Consider the following 21,509-nt stretch of genomic DNA (forward strand, 5'->3'; position numbering starts at 1 on the left):
GTGTTTCGATTTAAAGCTTTCGTGACTGCAGGGATTCAGCTTCTTGGTTCTTTTGGTAAAGTCACGTAGAAGGGAAGTAATAAAATAATAAAAATATAACATAATAAAATAATTCTAGATTTGAAGCTTTCGTGACTGCAAGGATTCATACTCTTAGTTCTTTCGGTAAAGTCACGTGGGTAAAAATGAAATTAAAATTAATAAAAAATAATTAATTTTAATTTCATTTTTTACCTACGTGACTTTACCGAAAGAACCGAGTATAATAAAATAATTCTCACGTTTCGGCCACAACGCAAGCAGCCGTCCTCAGGTGGCTGCCGTCGTCACCAGGACGGCTGCTTGCGTTGTGGCCGAAACGTCGTGAGAATTATTTTATTATGTTTTATTTTTATTATTTTATTACTTCCCTTCTACGTGACTTTACCGAAAGAACCAAGAAGATGCATTGCAGTGCTTGATGAGCGGTGTGGCTGAAAGATTTCTTCTGCGCCAATAGGCTTGGAAGTGGAACGCACTCGAATGTCTGACATTGAGAGAAGGGGGGGGGGTGCAAACAAATCTCAATACACACTCGTGAGTCAAGCGACAGATTATAATTGAATTCGTTTTTCTTGTGCGTTGTGCGAGAGCTGAAACAGTCAACGCACAGTGTCGGTCACGTGTTTCTGCCACGGGACATCCTCATTGTTTTCCCCTCCACGCACACAAGACCACATATATATAGCCTCGACTCTGTCCAGAGAACACAATTTAATGTTTTGGGATATTCCCCAAAATGATGGGCGCCAAAGTAAACCGAAGATACCATCTTGGGGAGGGGGGAGAAAAAAAATCCACATGTAAGTATTAACACGAGTTGATTACAAAGTCTTTGCTCGGCGTGCTTTTGTGCACTGCTTAACAGCAGGAAGTGATCGTTCTCATGAATGGCAAGTGAACTGCTGATTGACGACACAACGCTGATGAATGACGGCACGACAGCATACCAACTTTTGACGCTATGCACAGCATGTGTCTTATAATATGTGAAATAAGCACAAACCAACGTCAAATAAAGAATAACAGGGGTTTTTTTTATCACTAATAGTTTGTATACAGAGCAGATGCAAACAAAAAAAGCCTACAGGAATTAGCCTTGTGATTAGCAGGATCACGTCGAGTTCGATTACCATGTCGCCCAACTTCAGACTATCGTTGCCAGCCTGAATTATGAGACCAGCAGAAATAAAAACGTACTTTGGAAATTAAGGGTCATTAAGTACTCGACACGAAAATAGTAAAACTTAACATCTTAGCAAGTGCTTTTTTTTAACGTACATAATCACAGCAAAAATATGACATCTTTTTCATCTGTTATCCCAATATGCAAGGCACCACCGTAAATAATCGATTCATTTAGTTAGTCCATTTTTTTCTCCTCAAAAAATTAGAAGCATGCTTAGGCCAAAAGAAGCATCCACTGTACAATATTTGTAAAAATGTAAAACCTTAAAATGTGTACCAGTGGTTACCGAAAACGGCTCTTTTTTTTAACAGCCAGACCTTTGATGGGGCAACCACAGCCACACAGATTTCACGGTGACCCCCCCCCAATCCCATCGCTCAGGGGGAGGAGGGGGGGGGCACCACCGCCACTTCAACCCCCTCCACCCCCAGCACCTCGCACTCTGCAACCCACTCACGCCAGACCCTTCGCCACCACAAACTCCTGGTTCGGTACCCACCACACATCTCTCTCTGGCCGTTTACCATTTGACCCCTCTCCCCCTTACCCCGCCCCCTCCTCACGCCAACACAGCTGCCAATCACGACGTCTCGCATTCATCTCTATAGCCTTGAACGATACAATCGATGTTTGACATACTCATAATGCTGCACTCCCCCCCCCCCCCCCTCTCGCCTCTCTCCTTTATATACAATCAGATCCAAGAAGAAAACATTGCATGTGAAATTACGGGCATGCAACATTTGTACATTTACTTCACATACCCTTTAAGTGTTCGACCAACTCACGTCCAACAGAACACTAACTCCTCTTTGTGCATCTGTAAATTAAAAATTTACATACAAAATAAAATGGCAGTTACCCAAACAAAGTAAAACCACCTTGCCACCAATAATTATGAGTATATTAAACATACAAAATGAGGATCTTCAACATTTGGTACGTAATTGGCGAGAGGTCCTTTATTCCCCGTCGCTGAGTAACAGGTGCCGTTAAGTGTGAAGTGATGCAGCAACGACCGTGCCGATCCATGTTCTCCATTGCGTACGTGCATTCTGTGTAATACCTAGCAAGATGGCCAAATATATATATTAAATATAAAACTCTATACCATATATATTCTTTGTTTATTTATTTTTTAAACAAAATAACATGTTTTAAACATTCTATTAATATGATTGTCGTCTGTTAGTATTTTGGAGTTAATTCTCTTATAAATTACAAACTTTTTTTTTTGGACAACACTTTAATTTAATGACCGAACAGAATAAAACATTTTTTTTTAGAAAAAAAAAAGAGAAAAGAGAAACATCACGAGAGAGAGAGAGAAAAAAAACGAGAGAGAAATCAGTGAACCAACACCTAAAAGGGAGATTGCTCAGGTATCGCGATCTCGCCATGTACGCACAAACAACAACAGCAGCAGGTGCCCGCTCCATCGCTCACGATGCAAGGCACCCTTTTCCCAAAAACCCTCTCTCTTTTAAGCTCAAGCGTGCTGCCTCCATTGCCCAGCTGCACAAACAAGAATTTTGCAAAAGTAGTGCTCCACAATCATTAAATACAAAAAAAAATCCCAAAGAGATTTCTTCAGCCGCTCTTCCCGCACGCTAGCAAGTGAAGTGCCTTGTTGCCACCCCCCCTCCCCTCCTCTTGCGCACGAAAGAATCGAAAAATAAAATTTAAAAAAAATCACAAATGATATAACGATGATGAACGCGACTTACATTTTCTGTTTTTAGTTCTGCACCCGCAAAGCCATGGAGATGAAAGGATTATATTTTAAGCCACTGAAGCTCACCTATTCTACTAGTAAGATGTTATGAATGCAGGATGGACTCGTAACTGTACTTAGTGTCGCTATTATAACATTGTGATCGACCTGTTATAATAAACAAAAAATGTACACACCATCTTGACTTTTCACTCAGGATAATGATTACTAGGGCTAACGATCCATCACAAGTTGACAAAAGCAGAGTCCTACAGTTTGCCATAGTTACAACATGCAACATTGTAAAAGTGGATCCAGTACCTCGCCGTGACTTGCCATATTGTTTGCCTATGCCCTCACAATCATCCGCTGCCTTTCAGCTACATTCCAGTCCCACGCCCAAAAGCACCCATAAGTCCGCCACCACGGCCGTGAACGATGCGAGCGTGTCACGCACCTCACCGCCACCTTACTCGACTTCGAATTCTGACCGATGGATGACGATGTGTGTAAATCTAAAAAAAATTATAATTACCGAGGCAAGCCATTAAAACGAAAGAAAAAAAATTCCTGTGAAATTCACAAGCAAGCGCTATTATTGTGTCCAGTGTTCTACCAAGAGTAAAGACAACCTAATCTTTCTGACCATCTTGCAATGTATTTCTTTAGTGTTTGGCTGACTTTGACAAATCGATAGCCCGAACAATGACTTTTCAAAGTGCTCAATGACAAATTATCTTGCGGTTTCTTTACAATATCACTGTAACTACAGGTGACACGATGTAAAAATGTTACACGGCTTTGCCAATAAAACAAAAACTGACAATAAAAAACCTGTGAGATTTCCCCATGTCATGTTAATTATATAATGTAACCGGAATTTTATATTTTTACATTTCAATTCCAGAATTTCAAACTACCACTTGGAGAGAATGACCTCACCAAGTATGTCGTTTTCTCATTAGACCTTGCAAATCAAACATTTGTGATGGCTCATGATGCACATCTGTGCAATCTAAAAAAAAATACTAAGTCGATTAAAATGGTGACCTCTGTTATCACTATTCTCCAGCAAGAAGGGCGAACGTCGCCACTGTAGCACTGCGCTTAGCCAATCACTAATTACCGTGTGGTGCTTCAATGCAGCACGCCACTTCATTGGAACTGCATAAAATTTCACATCATATCAGCCATATAGACGACCAATTGCCCAAGGTAAGGGGGGGGGGGGCTCTCTTTTTCATCTGGGAACTCTGAATTAAACAGAGGTACATTATGACAAATGGCTTGTTGTTTATCTTTACAGGGATGCCTATTTTTGTCTTTGAAACATTTCGAGCCACGGCTGTAAATTGTGCGGATGCTTGGCACTACCGCTACCATCTGTGTTTCGCGATGAACAGAAGTTCTTGCTCAGGAAGCGGCCTAGGCCAAAGCAAGACAGTCTTGCAGGCAAATGCCACAATCCAAGTAGCCAATGAAAAGTGTATACATCTGAAAATACGTTTGAGGCATGTATATTAATAACAAACAGAATTAAAGATTAGTTTTGGTTGACGATTAAAGATCATTCATTTAGCAAGGCCAAGTCTAAAAAAGATAGCATGAATAGTCTCTTGTGGGCTTCAACAGTTGGATTTTGCTCTTTAAAAGGGCTGGGAGCTAAAAATTCAAACTGTGTCTCTTGAAAGGCCATTTTCATGGAAAGGGACAAGGCAGTATTATAAAGTTCTGCAGGACGACCAACACTATTCTGAATTCTTTGAAAAATTAACGGGTAGAATGTAAGCATGTGCCCTTGTTGCTGAAACATGTATGGTGCAGACTGAAGGTGCTTTATATTCCGGTATTCACAAAACCCTTACTGCAAACGTTGCTTCTGAAAATGCTCAAGTTCATTCAGAATTAGCTTTGAGCTTGGGTCACAGGATACATCTGAAGCTGAAGGATAATTGCAACATGGGGATGGCTTTCTATTGGAAACTATGGCCAGACAGCAGGCCTCAATATCTCCAAAACAAGATGACATGCACCGATAATTCATTGGGGCTGTGATCTTTCTCGAAGTGCACGTTCTGACTGGTTACAAAGAGCCACTGGGGGGCCAAGCCAAAACTGACACCTTTTTTTCCTCGCCCCCCCCCCCTGACAATCAAGCACTTTCGCCAGCCACAAAGGGGTGACTCATTTCTTGTGGAAGTGGAGTGCCCGGGCTTCTCCGGCCATGATTCGAGGCAGCTGCGCACTGATGATCTCGGCCATCATGTCAGGAAACTCCACGCTCCACACCTGCGTCTGCGTGAAGGTTGCGAAGCAGAACTCCAGCAGCTTGCTCACGAGCTGCAGCGACCCATCACAGGAGACACAGTCACACGGCGCGAGTCAACAGGAGGCGTTCCCTCCGAGTGATGTGGTGCGAAATCGGAGTTGTGAAGTTCTGCGAGAGATTATTCATCACTATGAGACCTCCTTTACCAGTGGCAAAATATAGTAATAGGTTTTGACCCTTTCAACTGGTACAAAAACTGACACCTTTATACAAGGTATCATGTTTGCAATAACCACAACACAAGCAGTCAAAATGCAAACAAAAATAAACAACTCTGATAATGATCATGATCAACTCTGAAAATTATCAACTCTGAAAATACGTTATTAATATACATGCCTCAAACGTATTTTCAGAGTTTATAAAATGCAAACAAAAAGAAACAACTCTGATAATGATCATTATCAGAGTTGATAATGATCATTATCAGAGTTGTTTCTTTTTGTTTGCATTTTGACTGCTTGTGTTGTGGTTATTGCAAACATGATGCCTTGTATAAAGGTGTCAGTTTTTGTACCAGTTGAAAGGGTAAAAACCTATTACTAGATCATCATCATCAAAACTCACTTCTTTAGAACTACTTTTTGTGTCTAGTTTGTTGTCCTACCCCTGCACCTCCAATTAGCAACGGTTGGTTACGTACGGTGCAAAAGAAGTTCAACAGACATGCGTACATACAAAGCAAACCGCATAGGGCACGCGACATCTATCGCACAGCTTGCACAACCAGGGCCACAGAGCACAGCAAGGCAGACAACCAATACATCACACAGATCACCCACTATAGCCTGAAGTGACTATTGAGGGGGCAAGTGCTGTTCACGACCAGCTACGGAGGCTGGCATGGCGCATGAAGGGGGTGGTGTTGCCAGAACAATGCTCAGCTGGATGTCTTCCCAATGTTAATATTTACAAACCACACCAGGTAATCATTTAAGAATGAGTCTACCCGGTGGAGGTCCAGGACCAATTCTGATGTCACTTGCCACTGATGGCTGGTAATCAAACTAAAGGTCAGCAGATATCCGGGTTTATAATACGGTGCTCCGACCACTACGCATCTGTCCCACACCACACGCATTGCGATCACGCATGCGCGCTCAACTGCGCGCTACATCCATTACATACTCAAATCTAGATTACATCCATTACAGTTAAGTTTGTTCATTTTGGTTTTTAGTATGACCGATTTGGTTTGTTGCGCACATCAAAAAGTCTAACAACTGAAAAAATCAAGGTCCGGCCCGGTGTGTGTTTCCTTGTGTAGCGTCGAACAAACAAAGCATGCAATGACTGATGAGGCCTGTTGGTGGTGCCTTATGATGGCTGCCACTAGCCAACCACAATTTCAACCTGTCGTAAAATTCTGTAGGTGGTGCACGCCACCTGGTTAAATCTTTACGAAAATCGAACTCGATACATTTATCGATTTTATGACTTTGTTAAATCAATAATTTATGGCAAAAATATCATAGCAATAAAGATAATTATCGTTTAACAAGCATAGTTACAGTACAGCAGTACTATACTCCATTGTCCAAATAAAATACCCCAATACATGTTAAGAAAATTATCTATCTTTGGGAAACTTTGAGATATGTTGACGACAAATATAAGCTTTAAATCGAAATATAAGCTAGTTTAACTCTGCCTCTGGGGGACTGATAGACGCTAAACATTTGAGTGCATACAAATGAAACATAGCTGAACAACAAAATATAAATCTAAAGCTTCTTCCTCTTGACAGCTATGGATGTTGAGTGGAAGAAAGCTCACATAATTTGCTACTCGCTATAAAAATCACAACAACAAAAATGCACCCGTGTTACGGCAGTTCTTAAACAGTAGGGCTGGATTAACAGTGTGAATACTTTCAAATTACCCTCACGCAAAGCAAGAGTGCCAAAAACACAGCGCTGTGTTCCGTGTCTGTAAATGGGGCATAGCCCGTGAAAGTATTCGTGGACATCTGCAATCTGCTATGCGAGGCTCCTCAGGGCAAAAAAAACCATATTCCTAGCCATCATCCGAGTGCCAGAGGATCCTGTGGGCTGGCAATAACCTGCTGGGTCACCGTGACCTGCTGGCAGCAGCAGCAGCCAGCCCAGATTGTGCCTTTGCCGAATGCTTAACCATTTGCAAGCCCGAAGCCGGGCATACGTCAAACAATGACCGAATGTGTGAATACTAATCAACCTAAGGAATACAGCAGCTGTAATTATACGCAAGGTTGTGTCCATCAATCTCCCGTTAACTCCTTTGTCTCAACTAATATGTAACGCAAGATTGTCCCTCTGTGCCATGAACAGTATCCTCATTTGTATTCCCGTCCATTCGCTGTATACATTCTTTGTAAAATTAACCGTGGCATTCCTTTATTGAGTTTATAATATTATCTTCTTGGTTCTTTCGGTAAAGTCACGTAGAAGGGAAGTAATAAAATAATTAAAATAAAACATAATAAAACAATTCTCACGACGTTTCGGCCACAACACAAGCAGCCGTCCTCAGGTGAAGACCAGGTCTGACGAGGCGACAACGTCTAAATGAAACAACACCACGCTTGGAGCGTCTATTTAAGCTGGGTTGGAAGGGGGGGAAATATTATTTTGTCAAGGCGCACTTTCCCCCCCTTCCAACCCAGCTTAAATAGACGCTCCAAGCGTGGTGTTGTTTCATTTAGACGCTGTCGCCTCGACAGACCTGGTCTTCACCTGAGGACGGCTGCTTGTGTTGTGGCCGAAACGTCGTGAGAATTGTTTTATTATTTTATTACTTCCCTTCTACGTGACTTTACCGAAAGAACCAAGAAGATGAATCCCTGCAGTCACGAAAGCTTTAAATCGAAATTTATAATATTAATCCACATTTTTCCAATGCTCTCATACTTTTTCATTTTGATGAAATGATATTTCATACATACATAAAATGGTCAATAGTAATACATTATTGTGGCTTCCATGACTTTCAAGTGTTAACCCTTTCCGTGCCTTTTTAATGAAAACAATAAAGCAAGCATATTATAACCTTCTATTATTTAGAACTCATATGTTGATCGCTGTTGGCTAAAATTAATTCCGGTACCATTTTAGGGATGCATGCGTAATACTTGTGCGCTCATTTTAAAAGATGACTAATTCAAATGACCTACTGTCAAGATTATCCAAAAGCAAAACAAAACAAGCACTCGGATTATATTACAACGGCTACAAATTTAAATCACCGCTGTGACCAAAATTAACTGTGAACATGTTTAACGGTATAATAAATGCAATCGCTGCTTGGTGCTATATTTTATGTGAATAGCTATAGAAAAAAACTAATTCCAACATGCAGATGTCATCTGTAAATAGTAGCAGTCACACGATCATCCAGGACTCCAATTACAAACTAGAGGGGGTTTTTTTTCCTGTAGAACATACATGCCATTTTTTGGTAAACCTACAATATACGCAACACTAGCTTACATAACAATAATGTAAATTAAGTTAAGTAACCTTAGTCTAACGTAACCTGTAATAAACATAACCTTCAGGGTGCGTGCAATTCGCTGTCAGTTCACAAATGATCATTTACAGATACATGCTTACTGAGGTTGGCAGTTCACTATACTCTGGGTTTTCTTTGAGTTGCAGAAACTCCAAAGAGGCCACTGGGTTCACAATCAAAACTCACAGGCTTAGTGTAGCCTGCAGCAGTCTGTCTGATACCAATTCAAACCTCGGCTATCTCTCCTGGATTTAGAAAAACGCCAGGCATAACCGCTGTATAACATTTTCATTTGCCGCACAACGAAAATGTATAAAAATGCAAATTTTTCACGGATGAAAATTAACATTCAATTTTAGTCACTGATAAGGTTTAGTAACTGTGCATACTGATAAGATGTGCCTGAATTTGTATCCGTATTATTACCCAGTGAAAGAAATGTGTTATGTTTATGAACATTTAAGATCGTTATAATGAGCAGGGTAAATATGTTTTATTTTATTTATTACAAATAATTGTCTGCCAGCTTTGAATTAAGTTCAATATAATGAGAGCTACAAATACAATCCTGTTGATGGTACATTTACTAGGTTCCCAATTAGACCCAGATGGATATATATTAATTGAAGAAAGTGTAGTACGTGTCACGCATGGATGCCAGATCACACAAAGGTGCACAGGCCCTCAATTGAACCCATAAGAACTGTGGAAACTAATGATGTTATGTTAGCAATGTATATGCCCTCTCGCTTCAACAAGTAGTTCGACTCAACTACAGGCACTGCATGGCACCTTATACAACTGGCACATTAATCATGCATTCAGTGTGACGCATGAGCCGGAATAACCCAATATTCAGAAGGTTTAAAAATATTTCAATCTGTATTAAGGTATGGTGCGTACAGATAACGAGGTTCTGCACTTATTTATCTTGGAAATTATCAGAGTATGTGAATATTGCTCGCATAATTTACAGGGAAATAGATTACCATCTCAGTTGACATGGTAATGATAAGCTTTATCTGGAGCATCATAAGAAATACACGTGCAGTATGTTGCATGTACGTTAAGCTGAGCTTAATGCAAATAAGGGTAAGATAGAGGGGGATGTGCATATAACAAAGTTTATACAATTATGATCCCCACCGACACCTCGGACCCCCGTGCAGAACACAGTAATGATGCCATGTGTGCAGAGCCGTCCCTGGGCGACAGCGAATCGGGGCGACTGCCCAGGGCCCCGCCCTTTGGGGGGTCACGGTGCCAGACGTAATGCCTCTGGGTTAAGTTTGAAGGTGTGGGGGTGGAGCCCACACAGTGGGATTTTTTACAGGACCCCGCACCCCATTACGGATGGGCCCTGCATTTTTTTACATAAGCCTTGGGCTAGCATTTTATATTGAAAAACAACTTTACAAACAAAGATGGCACCGGGAAAGATATGCCAAGTACTATTAAATTAAAACGAAAATAAATTTTATGCAATTTATGTAACGCTTAGACGGATGACACAATGGTTAAAATACTCCGCTGTGAACCTGGCGACCCGTGTACGATTCCCCCAACCATGACTGACATCAGTGGCAAGTGACATCTGTAGCATTCCTGGTCCGCCTTTGCTGGCAGAAGGGTCTCTTATTGGAGGAAGCTACAGTAGACAGCCCCTCTAGAGGGTTCTTTGACCAACTCTTGCACTCTGACCAGACATCTTGGAGTACCCACAACTTTATCCCCCACCGCCGCTAAATGCTGATTGACTACACCGTGGGGCGCCCGTTGAGACTACCGGGTAGACGGCGTTTCGTGGTGGCGAGGGGGAGTCTAAGAAATGTAATAGGCTGTTAGCTTTCCCATTACTATTGATGCAATTGTATTTCTTGGTACAGTTTGCAATTTCGCATATCATGCAAACAAAAGGTAAATCCTCTTCCTTACAATGATCTAAATGAGCCCGACTAATAAAATACACTCGGCAATTAACTCGGCCGATCCGGTTAAACCGCTGAACTTGGAAATGTGTAGTTTGTTGTGAAATTCAGAATAGCAACACCTGAACGATGTCACATGGGAGAACGGCGGAAGCGTTCATTACTTGTGCTATATAGAGTGGCATTCAATTGAGCCCAAGGAGACATCGTGTACAATCACGTGTGGAAAATCCAGTGCCCGTATACACGCACAAAGACAACAATCCCCCATGTAGCCTGTAACAGACTGTTGGGGCAAGTGCTTTTAGCGAGCACCTGTGAAGGCTGGCACAGCACATGAGGGGGTGGGGGGCCAGCACCACCCCTGGCCGCCTTTGTCTCCCTAGTGGCGATGTTTATACACCGCACCAGGTTCTCATTTGAGGATGTGTCGACCTAGGGGAGGCCCAGGACCGGTTCAGAAAATCGTCACCGGTGTTGCCGTGAGCGGGAATCGAACGTCGGGTCGCTAGATTTGTAACGCAGCGCGCTACCCGCTGCACTACCGCTCCCCATCGCACACACAAGCACGCACACACACACACACAAACAGCCGTACGTACATCCTGCATGCAGTCCAGCAGCTTGGTGAGCTGGTAGAAGCGCTGCCAACACTGCACGGCATTCTTCTCCGTCCGCGCAATGGTCCGGTTCAATTCCCGGATGTAGCTGATCCGCATCTCCTCGAAGCAGCCCTGGCTCTTCAGGCCCTCTTGTGGGACTGCAGACGTCACACCACACATGCAGATAAGAGATAAAGATACCCCCTGTACAACCATGCAGACTGTTGGCGCAACTGCTGTTAGCGAACACCTGGTTAGGTCAGATAAGGCACACGACGTGGGCTGGTGTGGCCAGAACCACGCCTGGCTGCCTTTGTCCCCCCCAGCGCTGATATTTACACACTGCACTTAAGGCTGAGTTGACCTAGGAGACAGCCAGGACTGGTTCTGATAATCACCACTGATATTAGCCATGGCCGTATACCGAGTTGGAGCCTCCTGGTTGGTATTGTAATGCACGAACCACTACGCTACCATTCCCCACACCACAAACACAAGTGTTCATATTCCTCTGCTACCCCTTATAGTCTGGAACGCCCCTTCCCTTTGCCATCCGTGTTGTTGACTGCCTCCCCCTTCTCTACATGAACAAAAACATTCCACTGTTTCTAGAAAACGTCTTGATATGCTGTGGTCATATCTAGATATCAAATATTGTATAATTATGATGAGCGCAATACAAAAACACATGTACAGAAGCATGACACCAACCTTAGAAACAAAACCTCACAATGGCATAGGGTGATTATTATTATACAGCCACAACACATAATTATTTATTTTCATGCCGACAGGCTGAAGAATGTATTACAATATCCCTGGAAATGTTATTTTTTTTTTGCCAAAGCTCTTTCACCATACAGGGTCTTTAAAGAACATTTCATTGGACGAATATAGCTGGTAACAGTTCACGAATAGCTCCTGTCTGAAAGGTGAAGGGTAATTTGAGAGCAAAATGCAAATAAGCACATGCAGAGCTTGGCTTATAGCTACGTCCACATTTCAAATCTATCATGTCGTAATATTTGCCAATAAAAAAGATAAAATCCCAATTATTTATTTACTAATTTAATCACGTGCGGCTTTTAAAAGACTAAAAAGTGCAACGGTGTTCAAACGCATAGACAACATGACAACCATCGCTCTGCAGGCATCATCGTTTGCTTAATTTTCTGTGCAGCACTTGGCTGCACGGCAAATTACACCATTCACAATGACCGGGGCCTTGCAAAAGGTGTCACGGCCGTGTTGTTCATTGCAAGGCCCGCGGGCCACTGGCAGCCCCTGGTGGCCTCTTGTGCAGCCCCTGACGTGCGCACCCCCCCCCCGCCGACAATACACAACACGTGAAAACACACCCCCCCCATCATCACCGTCGTGCTGTCAAACCCCAAAGGTTTCAAATGTGCGGTGGCCCTCGCAACTGATTATGTGTTATCAGCAGAAGTGCCCCCACCCCCCTCTGAAAATGCAATGGGTGAGAGAAGCGTTGAGGCATTGCAGCGTTTTACGCTGTGTCCAAACAGTGTTTATCTTGACGCCTAACAGAGGGTGGAGATGGTGGCGTTCGGGTTAGAACCAGGAAACCATGGACTGTGACTCAAGCTGTATTGCCAGACCACAAGGCCAGCCGCAATGTAGAGGCACTTACGTAATTTTTAACGGCTCAAAAACACATTTTAACACGAGCAATCATACAACAAAGTATAAATTAAAACAACAAAAGCAGTGGAAAACAGTGAAATGTTTAGGCCATATTATTTGCTTGGAATTCCACGCTTATGTGCATTGCAGTTGCTGAAAATCAGTTTCTGTTTTGAATGGACAGAGTAGTAGCAAAGTTAGGCATGACATAAATTAACAAAAGCCACTGCACCGCTACTCTAAATATATAAGCAGACGTTTAAAAAAAACGCAATAATTTTCGATGCACATGATCTACGGAACTCGCATGGCTACATGTTGCATAGCAATTTTGATTACATAACGTAACCACATTGGCCAGTGCGCAGCATACAACAAGTTGATTGTAAACATTGGTAAACCCCATGCTCCCCCCCCCACCACCTTCGCCTATGACCGGAAGCGCTCATTCAGACCTTTTCCTGTTTTCACTGGAAACAGGGTAATAAAATCTGAAAAAACATGTCGCAATCCACAGACTCAAGCTGCACCATAGAACTTAAAAAAAAAACTTTTCAAATGTAGGTCACCGCCTAAGCCAAGATATTGCATCTGGGTTTAAAAGGACTCAATACCCTGCCTTGTGAATGGACCAAGAATGCTACGAAAATAAATGATACAAAACAAAAAAATAAAATTACATTTATCAAGTCTGTCCATTCAGTGTCCTTGAATGAGAAGGTATAAATGAGTAAGAAAGAAAACAAAGGCTGCAGTGTATTGGCAATTGCAGTTTGGTGGTGGTGGCGGCTATGCCCGCCTGTAATCCAGCGCTATGGAGGCGAGAGGCTTGGTAAATCACACTAACGTGGAATGTCGTGAAACTCCCTTACCATGGGCATCGAGGTGCCATACCCTGGCTCGTCAGAAGGCAGTACAGAAAGTAGACTAATCACCCATCTGTACGGAGATGGAGTGTTGCCCCCCCCCCTCGGCTTCCTCCCACACATATAAACGATCGTAAACTGGCTGAAAACTTCTTAAAACGAAAACTCTGAACAGGACCTTCGGTCTAGGGACTCGGTGTGGCTTTCCTGGATTTGAGCGATTAATATATTTTATTAATATTACCTAATGCGTGCGGCTGTTTACTGCTAAATGTGCAATTCCAACCTTGAAATGTCCCGACAAAGGGTTGCGTGTAAAATTTGGAAATCAAAGCCGTCGCAAGGAGGCCTACACACAGACTACTCTGTTAAAGGCGAAAGTGCATCCCCGCAATTTCTTTCCTCGCACCACTGCTGACAGAAAGGCCCCCCCCCCCTGACGGACGAAGGAGAGCTAAGGCAAGTCCATAAAGAGGGAATTTAGGCCTATTCTTCCAAAGTTGTCATACGTCTTGGAAGAGATTGCAGTACCCGTAACTTTACCCCACCGCACACGGCCTCCCGATTAACGAACTGCACCCGATTTATACGACTGAATTTGCCATGCGGTGGGATCTAACAAACCTTGCCCAAGATTTAAACTGCGGAGCGTGGAGAGCGAAGCAAAGTGGCGACCTCTGAACAGCAAGTCGACTGCGCTCACCGTTACACTACGTGCGTCGTCACGGGTACTGCCAAATCCGACCGCGACCGTCCGGTGCTCGCCATGCTGCATTGGTCTCCGGTTGTCGAACGCATGCATTGCAAGGTCGCACTCGTCGCACACGATGTGCTTTCCATAAATTAATCACAATACCTTGCCGATCTCGTCAAGGAGCATAAATCATCGCGCGAACTCCGGTCATCCTCGCAGCAGCTTTTAGCTGGCCATCGAACAAAGATGGTCACTGCATCGCGCTCTTTCAGACGCGCTTCTGCAGCCGTCTGGAACGCTCTTCCTTCCGATATTAGGAAGCCACTGGAGTGACGCACTTTTAAATCATCTAGATTGAAAACTGATTTCTTTACAACTGCTTTTTATATTTAGTTTGTTGTCCTTTAACCGCACCTCTGATTAGCACGTTTGGCTACGTACAGTACAAAATAAGTTCAACATCCATATATAAACGCAGCAGCAGCAGCATCCTTGACTACTCTGGACCAGTGACAAAATCTAGAGGAAGCACCCCCTCCCTCGCGCGCTTTATCTTCCACACTATGGCCTCATAAAGACCTGGGCCCAAGGACAGTTATCACGATAGCATCTCGGTCTAGATGGGCCCTATCCACACCCAGTCTGACACTCTCCCAAGGTTGGTGACGCCCTTGACTTAAGAAGCCATGCATTGCGTAATAAAAACAACCAAACCAAATATAAATAATGACTACAAAATTACTCCCAGGCATTATATCATTGGAATCGCATATTTAGGATGAGAAGTCGGTACCTGGGCCAGCGTTACAAATCAACAATGAGAAAAACGGTGGGATTTCACAGTCTAGTTTCATCATTGAAACAACAACCACAATAACATATTGTGATTCATGTAAGACACTCCACCAAATCCTATTAAGAGCCCTCATGTTTGAGCAAAACAGAGCACTTAAATCGTTGATATCCTTGTGTAGACATTGTGCAGATGCACAATTCCTAGAAGCCCGATATATCAAATATATCTCAGAAAGGATTATATAACAAATGTGAATGGCTTTACATGGAATTCTAGCCTCCACTTCATTCATGACATCAAGACGGAAGAGAGACATCGACCACATGAAGGTATATATATGACGTTACGACTCGGCGCCAAAGAGAGAACACGTAAAAAATTAACCCGTAAAAACAAAGTTTTTCACTATAAATCCTTTATATGCGTGGCGGCTAGAGTCCTCTCGTCCTCTGGCTTGAGATGGCTGCCACCTATGGGTCAGATGATTGCCTGCCACCATTAAGCAATTGGTAATTAAATATAATTTTTTTTTTCCTAAAATGTTGAAAATTTAGGAAAAAATTTTCACGAAAAGAAATTGTCACGCACAACGAGTCTGTGTGCAAAATGTCAGCTCGATTGGATCACGGGAAGTGGGTTAAAAAACGACCGAAAAATTTGCACGGTCGTAAGCGCGCAAGCAAGCTAGCAAGCGAACTTAATATAAAGGATTTAAAAAGAGGGCCACCCGTTCCACACCAACGATGTGCAATGAATCCCCAAGGGGTGAAGAATCTGAACACGATGGCCGTAGCAGTGCCGTTCTCCAAAACAGGCCACACAGAAGGGAAGTCTACACAGTCCCGGGGAATCGTTTCCAACGGGCAAGCGAGCAGCGGCAAATCGACGACACGCCAGGTTCACGGTTCCGTCCACATGTGCGCGCTTGCTCGTGCTGCACCCCGTCGAAGCACCACTGATTTCCGGGGCCAGATGCAGCGGCGACGCACCACTTTCAAAAGAATTATAGGAATTTTTCTTCCTCAAAAAAAGTAGGTCACGGAACATGCACCTAAAAGCATTATGAATTTTTAAATAATACACCCCCCCCCTTGTGGAATCGCCAGCCTAATCAATAACCTTAATATGCTGAAAACAAAACTTGGGACACAGCCTATTGCCACCCTCCCCACTTTAACTTTCCAAGGATCAACTACAAGCTTCGGTAATGTGCCATTACTATGGAGGGGGGAGGGAGGTGGTTTTCTTTTTCACAATTCACAATATCGGAGGCGCCGATATCTCGAGGGTGTGTGCTTGGTGAATACGCCATTGGGCGTATGCAGGCCTCTCGCAATTTACTCCTTAAGCGTCTGCCCTCCTCCACGCGGACAGCCTACAAGAAGTATAACTAGTTTTGCGTCGATTCGTGTAGGGAAGATTGGGGTTAGGCAGCGTTTGTTAACTTTCAGCGGGGGTGGTGGCTGCCAAACCCTCCATTGGGCCCTTACTAGGAACAGTACAGAGTAAGTTACATAAGGGAGATGCTTGCCAAAGTCCTGCGCCTCCTGGCCCGCTCCCATACCCCACTGTACACAGAAGCATTGCTGGCCAACGACGCAAAAGTTTGCGCGGTGCGCAGAGACTTACTACACATCTCCTACGCACAAAGGGAATGATTTTAAAGCACAATAAGTGGTACGTGCAGTTAAACGCATGTGGTTTACGCACAATTTGTATGCGCTTATATCATCCATAATATAGGTTTTTAAGGGTTAGATCGCGCAAACTCTTGCGTTTACGCGTAAATATTTACACGATCCAACCCAAAAAAACCTGTACTATAAATGACGTTGGTCGCGAAAGCCTACGTGTGAAGCTGTTCTTATATCGTTACGCGAATCAACGCGTCGTATTCTCCAGCTTATCGCGCACTTCTTTCCCCTCCGTATTTTAAAGCGAACGTTGGGGTACAATCCAGTCGGCGTGTGTGCGACGCCAGATTTGTTTCACTACATTCGTGTATCGAGGCTTGGGCAGAAGCTTGGGCTGTCTTGTTTTCTGAAGCATCTTATACACCGGACAATACGATACAAATGCAACAGGTTAACAATGATGTCACAATACGGTAACGATGATTAGCCATCTCTGTGAAGGAATGTTAATGTGGGAAAATATCAGTGCAGAATTTTCTGCACTCCAATGCCAATCGGAGAGGGGAAACGATGTACATGCTCCTGTCGGTCAGATGAATCGTCGTGATTAAAGGGTCTTAATTCAATTAACAACTTTCTTAATACTGTCATTAATGTAGGGACCACACTGGCAGCTCGGGATCGCACTAATTAACATAAACAAATAAAAAACTGACTACACATGTGATTAAATGTATGCGCGTGTACAACTAACACATTCCATAAAGGTTCACTTTAAAAAACATAGAGAAACTAATTTATTAAGAAACATTGGGAGTATTCGTAATCTCCATATATATAAAAGGCAAAGTTGTGATTATGTGTGTCTGTTCAAAATGTTTAGCGTACTTCCCGACATGCAACAAACTTGAAATTTGCCATGTGGGTACTTTCCAGACTGTACACCATGCAAAAATGATAAAAATACACTTTTGTTTTTTTTGGGGGGGAGCTCAATAATGCATATGTTTTTTGCACAGCAAGTGAGCTGTGACGTCAAATCTGTCACGTGACCCGCGCCTGTGGAAGCATAACGCATTGTAGTGTAGCGGTTAGCGCGCTGCGCTACGAACCCGGCGACCCAAGTTCGATTCCCGCTCACGGCCACCACCGGTGACGATTATTTGAACCGGTCCTGGGCCTCCCCTAGGTCGACTCAGCCTCAAACGAGTAACTGGTGTGTGAACATCGCCACTGGGGAGACAAAGGCGGCCGGGCGTGGTGAATCCAAGTCCCGGGCGAAGCCGGGTAGTAAAGCTCGTTACAAATAAACAAAGCCTTACACAGTTGGCTAAAACGGGATTGTTAAAAGTCCTACGGTTGACTTCACGGTGTGAGATTCCCTTTGTTTGCACGAGTGATACACACAAGTGGGACTAAGTGTTACATATTTTCAAGTAATATTGCTGTTAAATCCCAATTAGTGGACCTATTTACGAAATGATCACAAAGAAATGACACATGCCTAAATTGCGGAATGATGAATCAATCATCATGCAGTCTCACAACATAAATAAATAAAGCTGCAGCTATTGCTCTCCTCTTTACTTGAGTTCACAACGGTTAAACAAACCATCTTCAATTCACGACTTCATTAATAGTTCACGTCGGAACAGTGTCGTCAAAACGCACTGCGCAATTCTCCTACGAGTCTTGATCCTCCACCAAAAACCCTGCCGCCGCTTGCCGACGAGACGGGATCGTGGGAGGAGATCGACGGCATAGCCGAGAATAAAGCATTGCCGACCGGTAACATCTCAGTCGCGACCGGATTCCGAAGCGTTACGGCAACGGGGGGGGGGGGGGTGCGCAGGAAGAAGGTGTCCTCTAACTGCGATCACATGGCAGCACAGTCGGGCCCTCTCATGATTCCAGCGTCCAATAAAAACTGCACCTCTCATTGTCCCCGCTGAACCGGCTGTCCTTGCTACGGGAGCTGCCGACCGCCTCCACGCCCACGATTGCTTTAATACGAGCACAGCGTCGAGCGGCTGGACAAGTCCAGATTGGTAACACAAAACAGCATCAACGTACAAATTATATTATGTATGCCGGATGAAGGCCCAGCCATGACGTCTCGTCGTGGGATATTTGTTTGCCTATAATTCACGACGCTGATCAGTCGCCAGCTGATCTCCGATTAGCACGGTCGGCTACATCATACGTACAAAGGAAGGAAGGGACCCAAGACCAGTTCACGCATCGCGTCTGACAAATGTTAACCGTGGCCTGGAACTGAAGTCAGGTTGTGAGGGTCATAGTGCAGTGTGCTAAGCACTGTGCCGCCACTCCCACATCTACATAATCATTGTGTAAATAGAGTGCATTATTTCCCGGAGTGCAGTATATCAATTTAACCCTTTTTGCTTTGCTCTCATTGGTAAACCCAGCAATAAATGTTGCACCATGCATAGAAAGAGCATCATAAACAGTCTGAATGGGAGTTCATCTACAGTCTGCAGTGGTTGAGCTCGGTAAACTACGCATGGTTATAGTGAGGGGGTGGTTCATTTCATACTGACGACAGCTAAATAATACATACAACTGGTGATAAACTCCATCGACAGATAGAGGTGGCATTTTAAATATTGACCACATGCAAGCTGACAGTGACGATAACCCAGATAGATAACTAGCCATGCAGCTAACCAACGCGCTGCAAAATAAATGCACGTGTATTCAGAAGTAATGCTTTTAAATGCTTAAACGTACGATTTCACGCGAACGGGAATGTAACATGGAGCTGAAATGTCGACATGACAGTCATGAAAAATAGGGTCTTTTAAACGTATCCAGACCAGGGCCCTCTAGTGGATATACCAAGTATTGTACACTTCGTACACTACAACATATGTGACGTTATAACCCTCGGCTTCTACGACAAAAAAAGGGTTTAGTTTTCTATTGGACAGCAAAACACAGAAGCACAATTAGAATTCCTGCCGAGTGTGCGCATAAAAGGCATAATTATGCCAGTCAAAGAGACATTTCAAAGCGTATTTTTAAAAGAGCATACAATAGCCAACATTTTCAACAAACCACAGGAACTGCCCTTTGCTGCACACGGGAGGTCATTTTGATGCTCCTAGGGAGTGGACGGGAAGGAGGGTGAATCACGCAGAGCCCCCAAAGATACGTGGTGAAGGTGTGCTGCAGTAGCCGATGAGGTTTGGGGGCCATCGAGCAACGGGGTCTTATTGTCTACTTGAATAAAACTAAACATTAACACGGATCACAATTGGGTAAGAAAAATTGAATCCGAATAAAAATACAAGCAATTAAAAGAGATGGTTATAATTATTGTACAACAAAGCGATTCTGTTGAATTATTCATTCTTTATCTGTGCTCGCATTGCCATTTATCAGGTCAGTGGGGCTTTGGAGTCATTTCCGGAAAAAAAATCTTCCTATTTAATCGCTCAAAAAAGCACAATTTGTCAAAAGGTAAATAACGACACTGTTAGTAGATGAACAACAAAATACCCGATACAAAAAAAACTAGCCTTAACAGAAATGTTCTATCAATTAAAATTGGGAACAAATATGATTGGAAGATGTATTCCCATTGGCCATCAAAGTAAAATCAGTCAAGTGACTTTTTTTGTAAATATTGCTAGTGACTTGCCACCATGTTTACCAATGAAAGTGTATTTTGAAAAGAACAAAGATACCATCATGACTTTCCATGTTTCTAAGCTTTGTGGAATGTTTACCAAAAAAATACCAAAAAACAATAATATTAAATGTAAAAATTTACTTACTTAATCCAGGAAAGCCACACTGAGTCACAATAATGTTTTTTAGGGGGTGGAGGGAGAAGGGCCTGTATTGGGTTAGCATTGTTAACCCCTTCCCATTCCAAGACATCTGCACAAGCAGTTAGTGTAAATTTATTTGTATGTATGTTGAAATTATTTTGCACCGTACGTAGCCAACCGTGCTAATCGGAGGTGCGGGTGGGGGGGACAAACTAAACACAAAAGGCAGTTCTAAAAAAAGATGTGTTTTCAATCTAGAAAGAGAGGCATAGTGCTGTTCTTTCTAAAGACATTGTATTCACCGCGGAGAACTGTAGAGGGACGACCGCCCTCTAGGATAGCTGGTGCCAAACTATGCCACACGCCCTCCCGCATGGTCTTGTATGTCATCGGAATGGGAAAGGGTTAAGATGTTTCCAGTCAATTGTTGAGCGTATATATACGTGTGGGACGAAACTGGAGAACTCGGAGAAAATGCACGCACGCAAGGGGGCAACACTCAATCCCCAGAGATATGGAAACCAGTGGCGATTACTCCACTTGCTGTACTGCCTCCTCTTGGCCAGCCAGGCTATGGCACCCACGGGAGGGGAATTGCACAACACTTGTGCGATCCACCAACCCTCCCCACAATGGTGCTGGATGACAGGACACGTGTGCCACCACCGCCGCCCGTCATCGATGTTGTGCAATTTCCCCGGTGAAAACAAGCCCCATTCTGGAAACGGAATATATCGGTGTTAACCAAAAAAACAAATTAAGCTTCTCGACTGTTCAATGATTTGTTT

The 21,509-nt window shown here is 43.4% G+C and overlaps 1 protein-coding gene across 4 annotated transcripts in view; it reads right to left on the reverse strand.

Moving 5' to 3' along the window:
• Positions 1–1,897: 1,897 nt before the first annotated feature.
• NR3C2 (nuclear receptor subfamily 3 group C member 2) overlaps positions 1,898–21,509 on the reverse strand; it is a 91,780-nt gene continuing 72,168 nt past the window's right edge. For all 4 annotated transcript variants that reach the window (XM_078863217.1, XM_078863216.1, XM_078863219.1 and 1 more), the window contains 2 exons: positions 11,291–11,448; positions 1,898–5,282 (listed from right to left, as the gene is read on the reverse strand). In XM_078863217.1, the coding sequence (XP_078719343.1) occupies positions 5,127–5,282; positions 11,291–11,448 (314 nt within the window). In that variant the 3' untranslated portion in view covers positions 1,898–5,126. The remainder of the gene's footprint in view (positions 5,283–11,290; positions 11,449–21,509) is intronic.

Source organism: Lampetra fluviatilis, chromosome 15 (assembly GCF_964198595.1).
Source record: "Lampetra fluviatilis chromosome 15, kcLamFluv1.1, whole genome shotgun sequence".
NCBI classification, from domain to species: Eukaryota; Metazoa; Chordata; class Hyperoartia; order Petromyzontiformes; family Petromyzontidae; genus Lampetra; species Lampetra fluviatilis.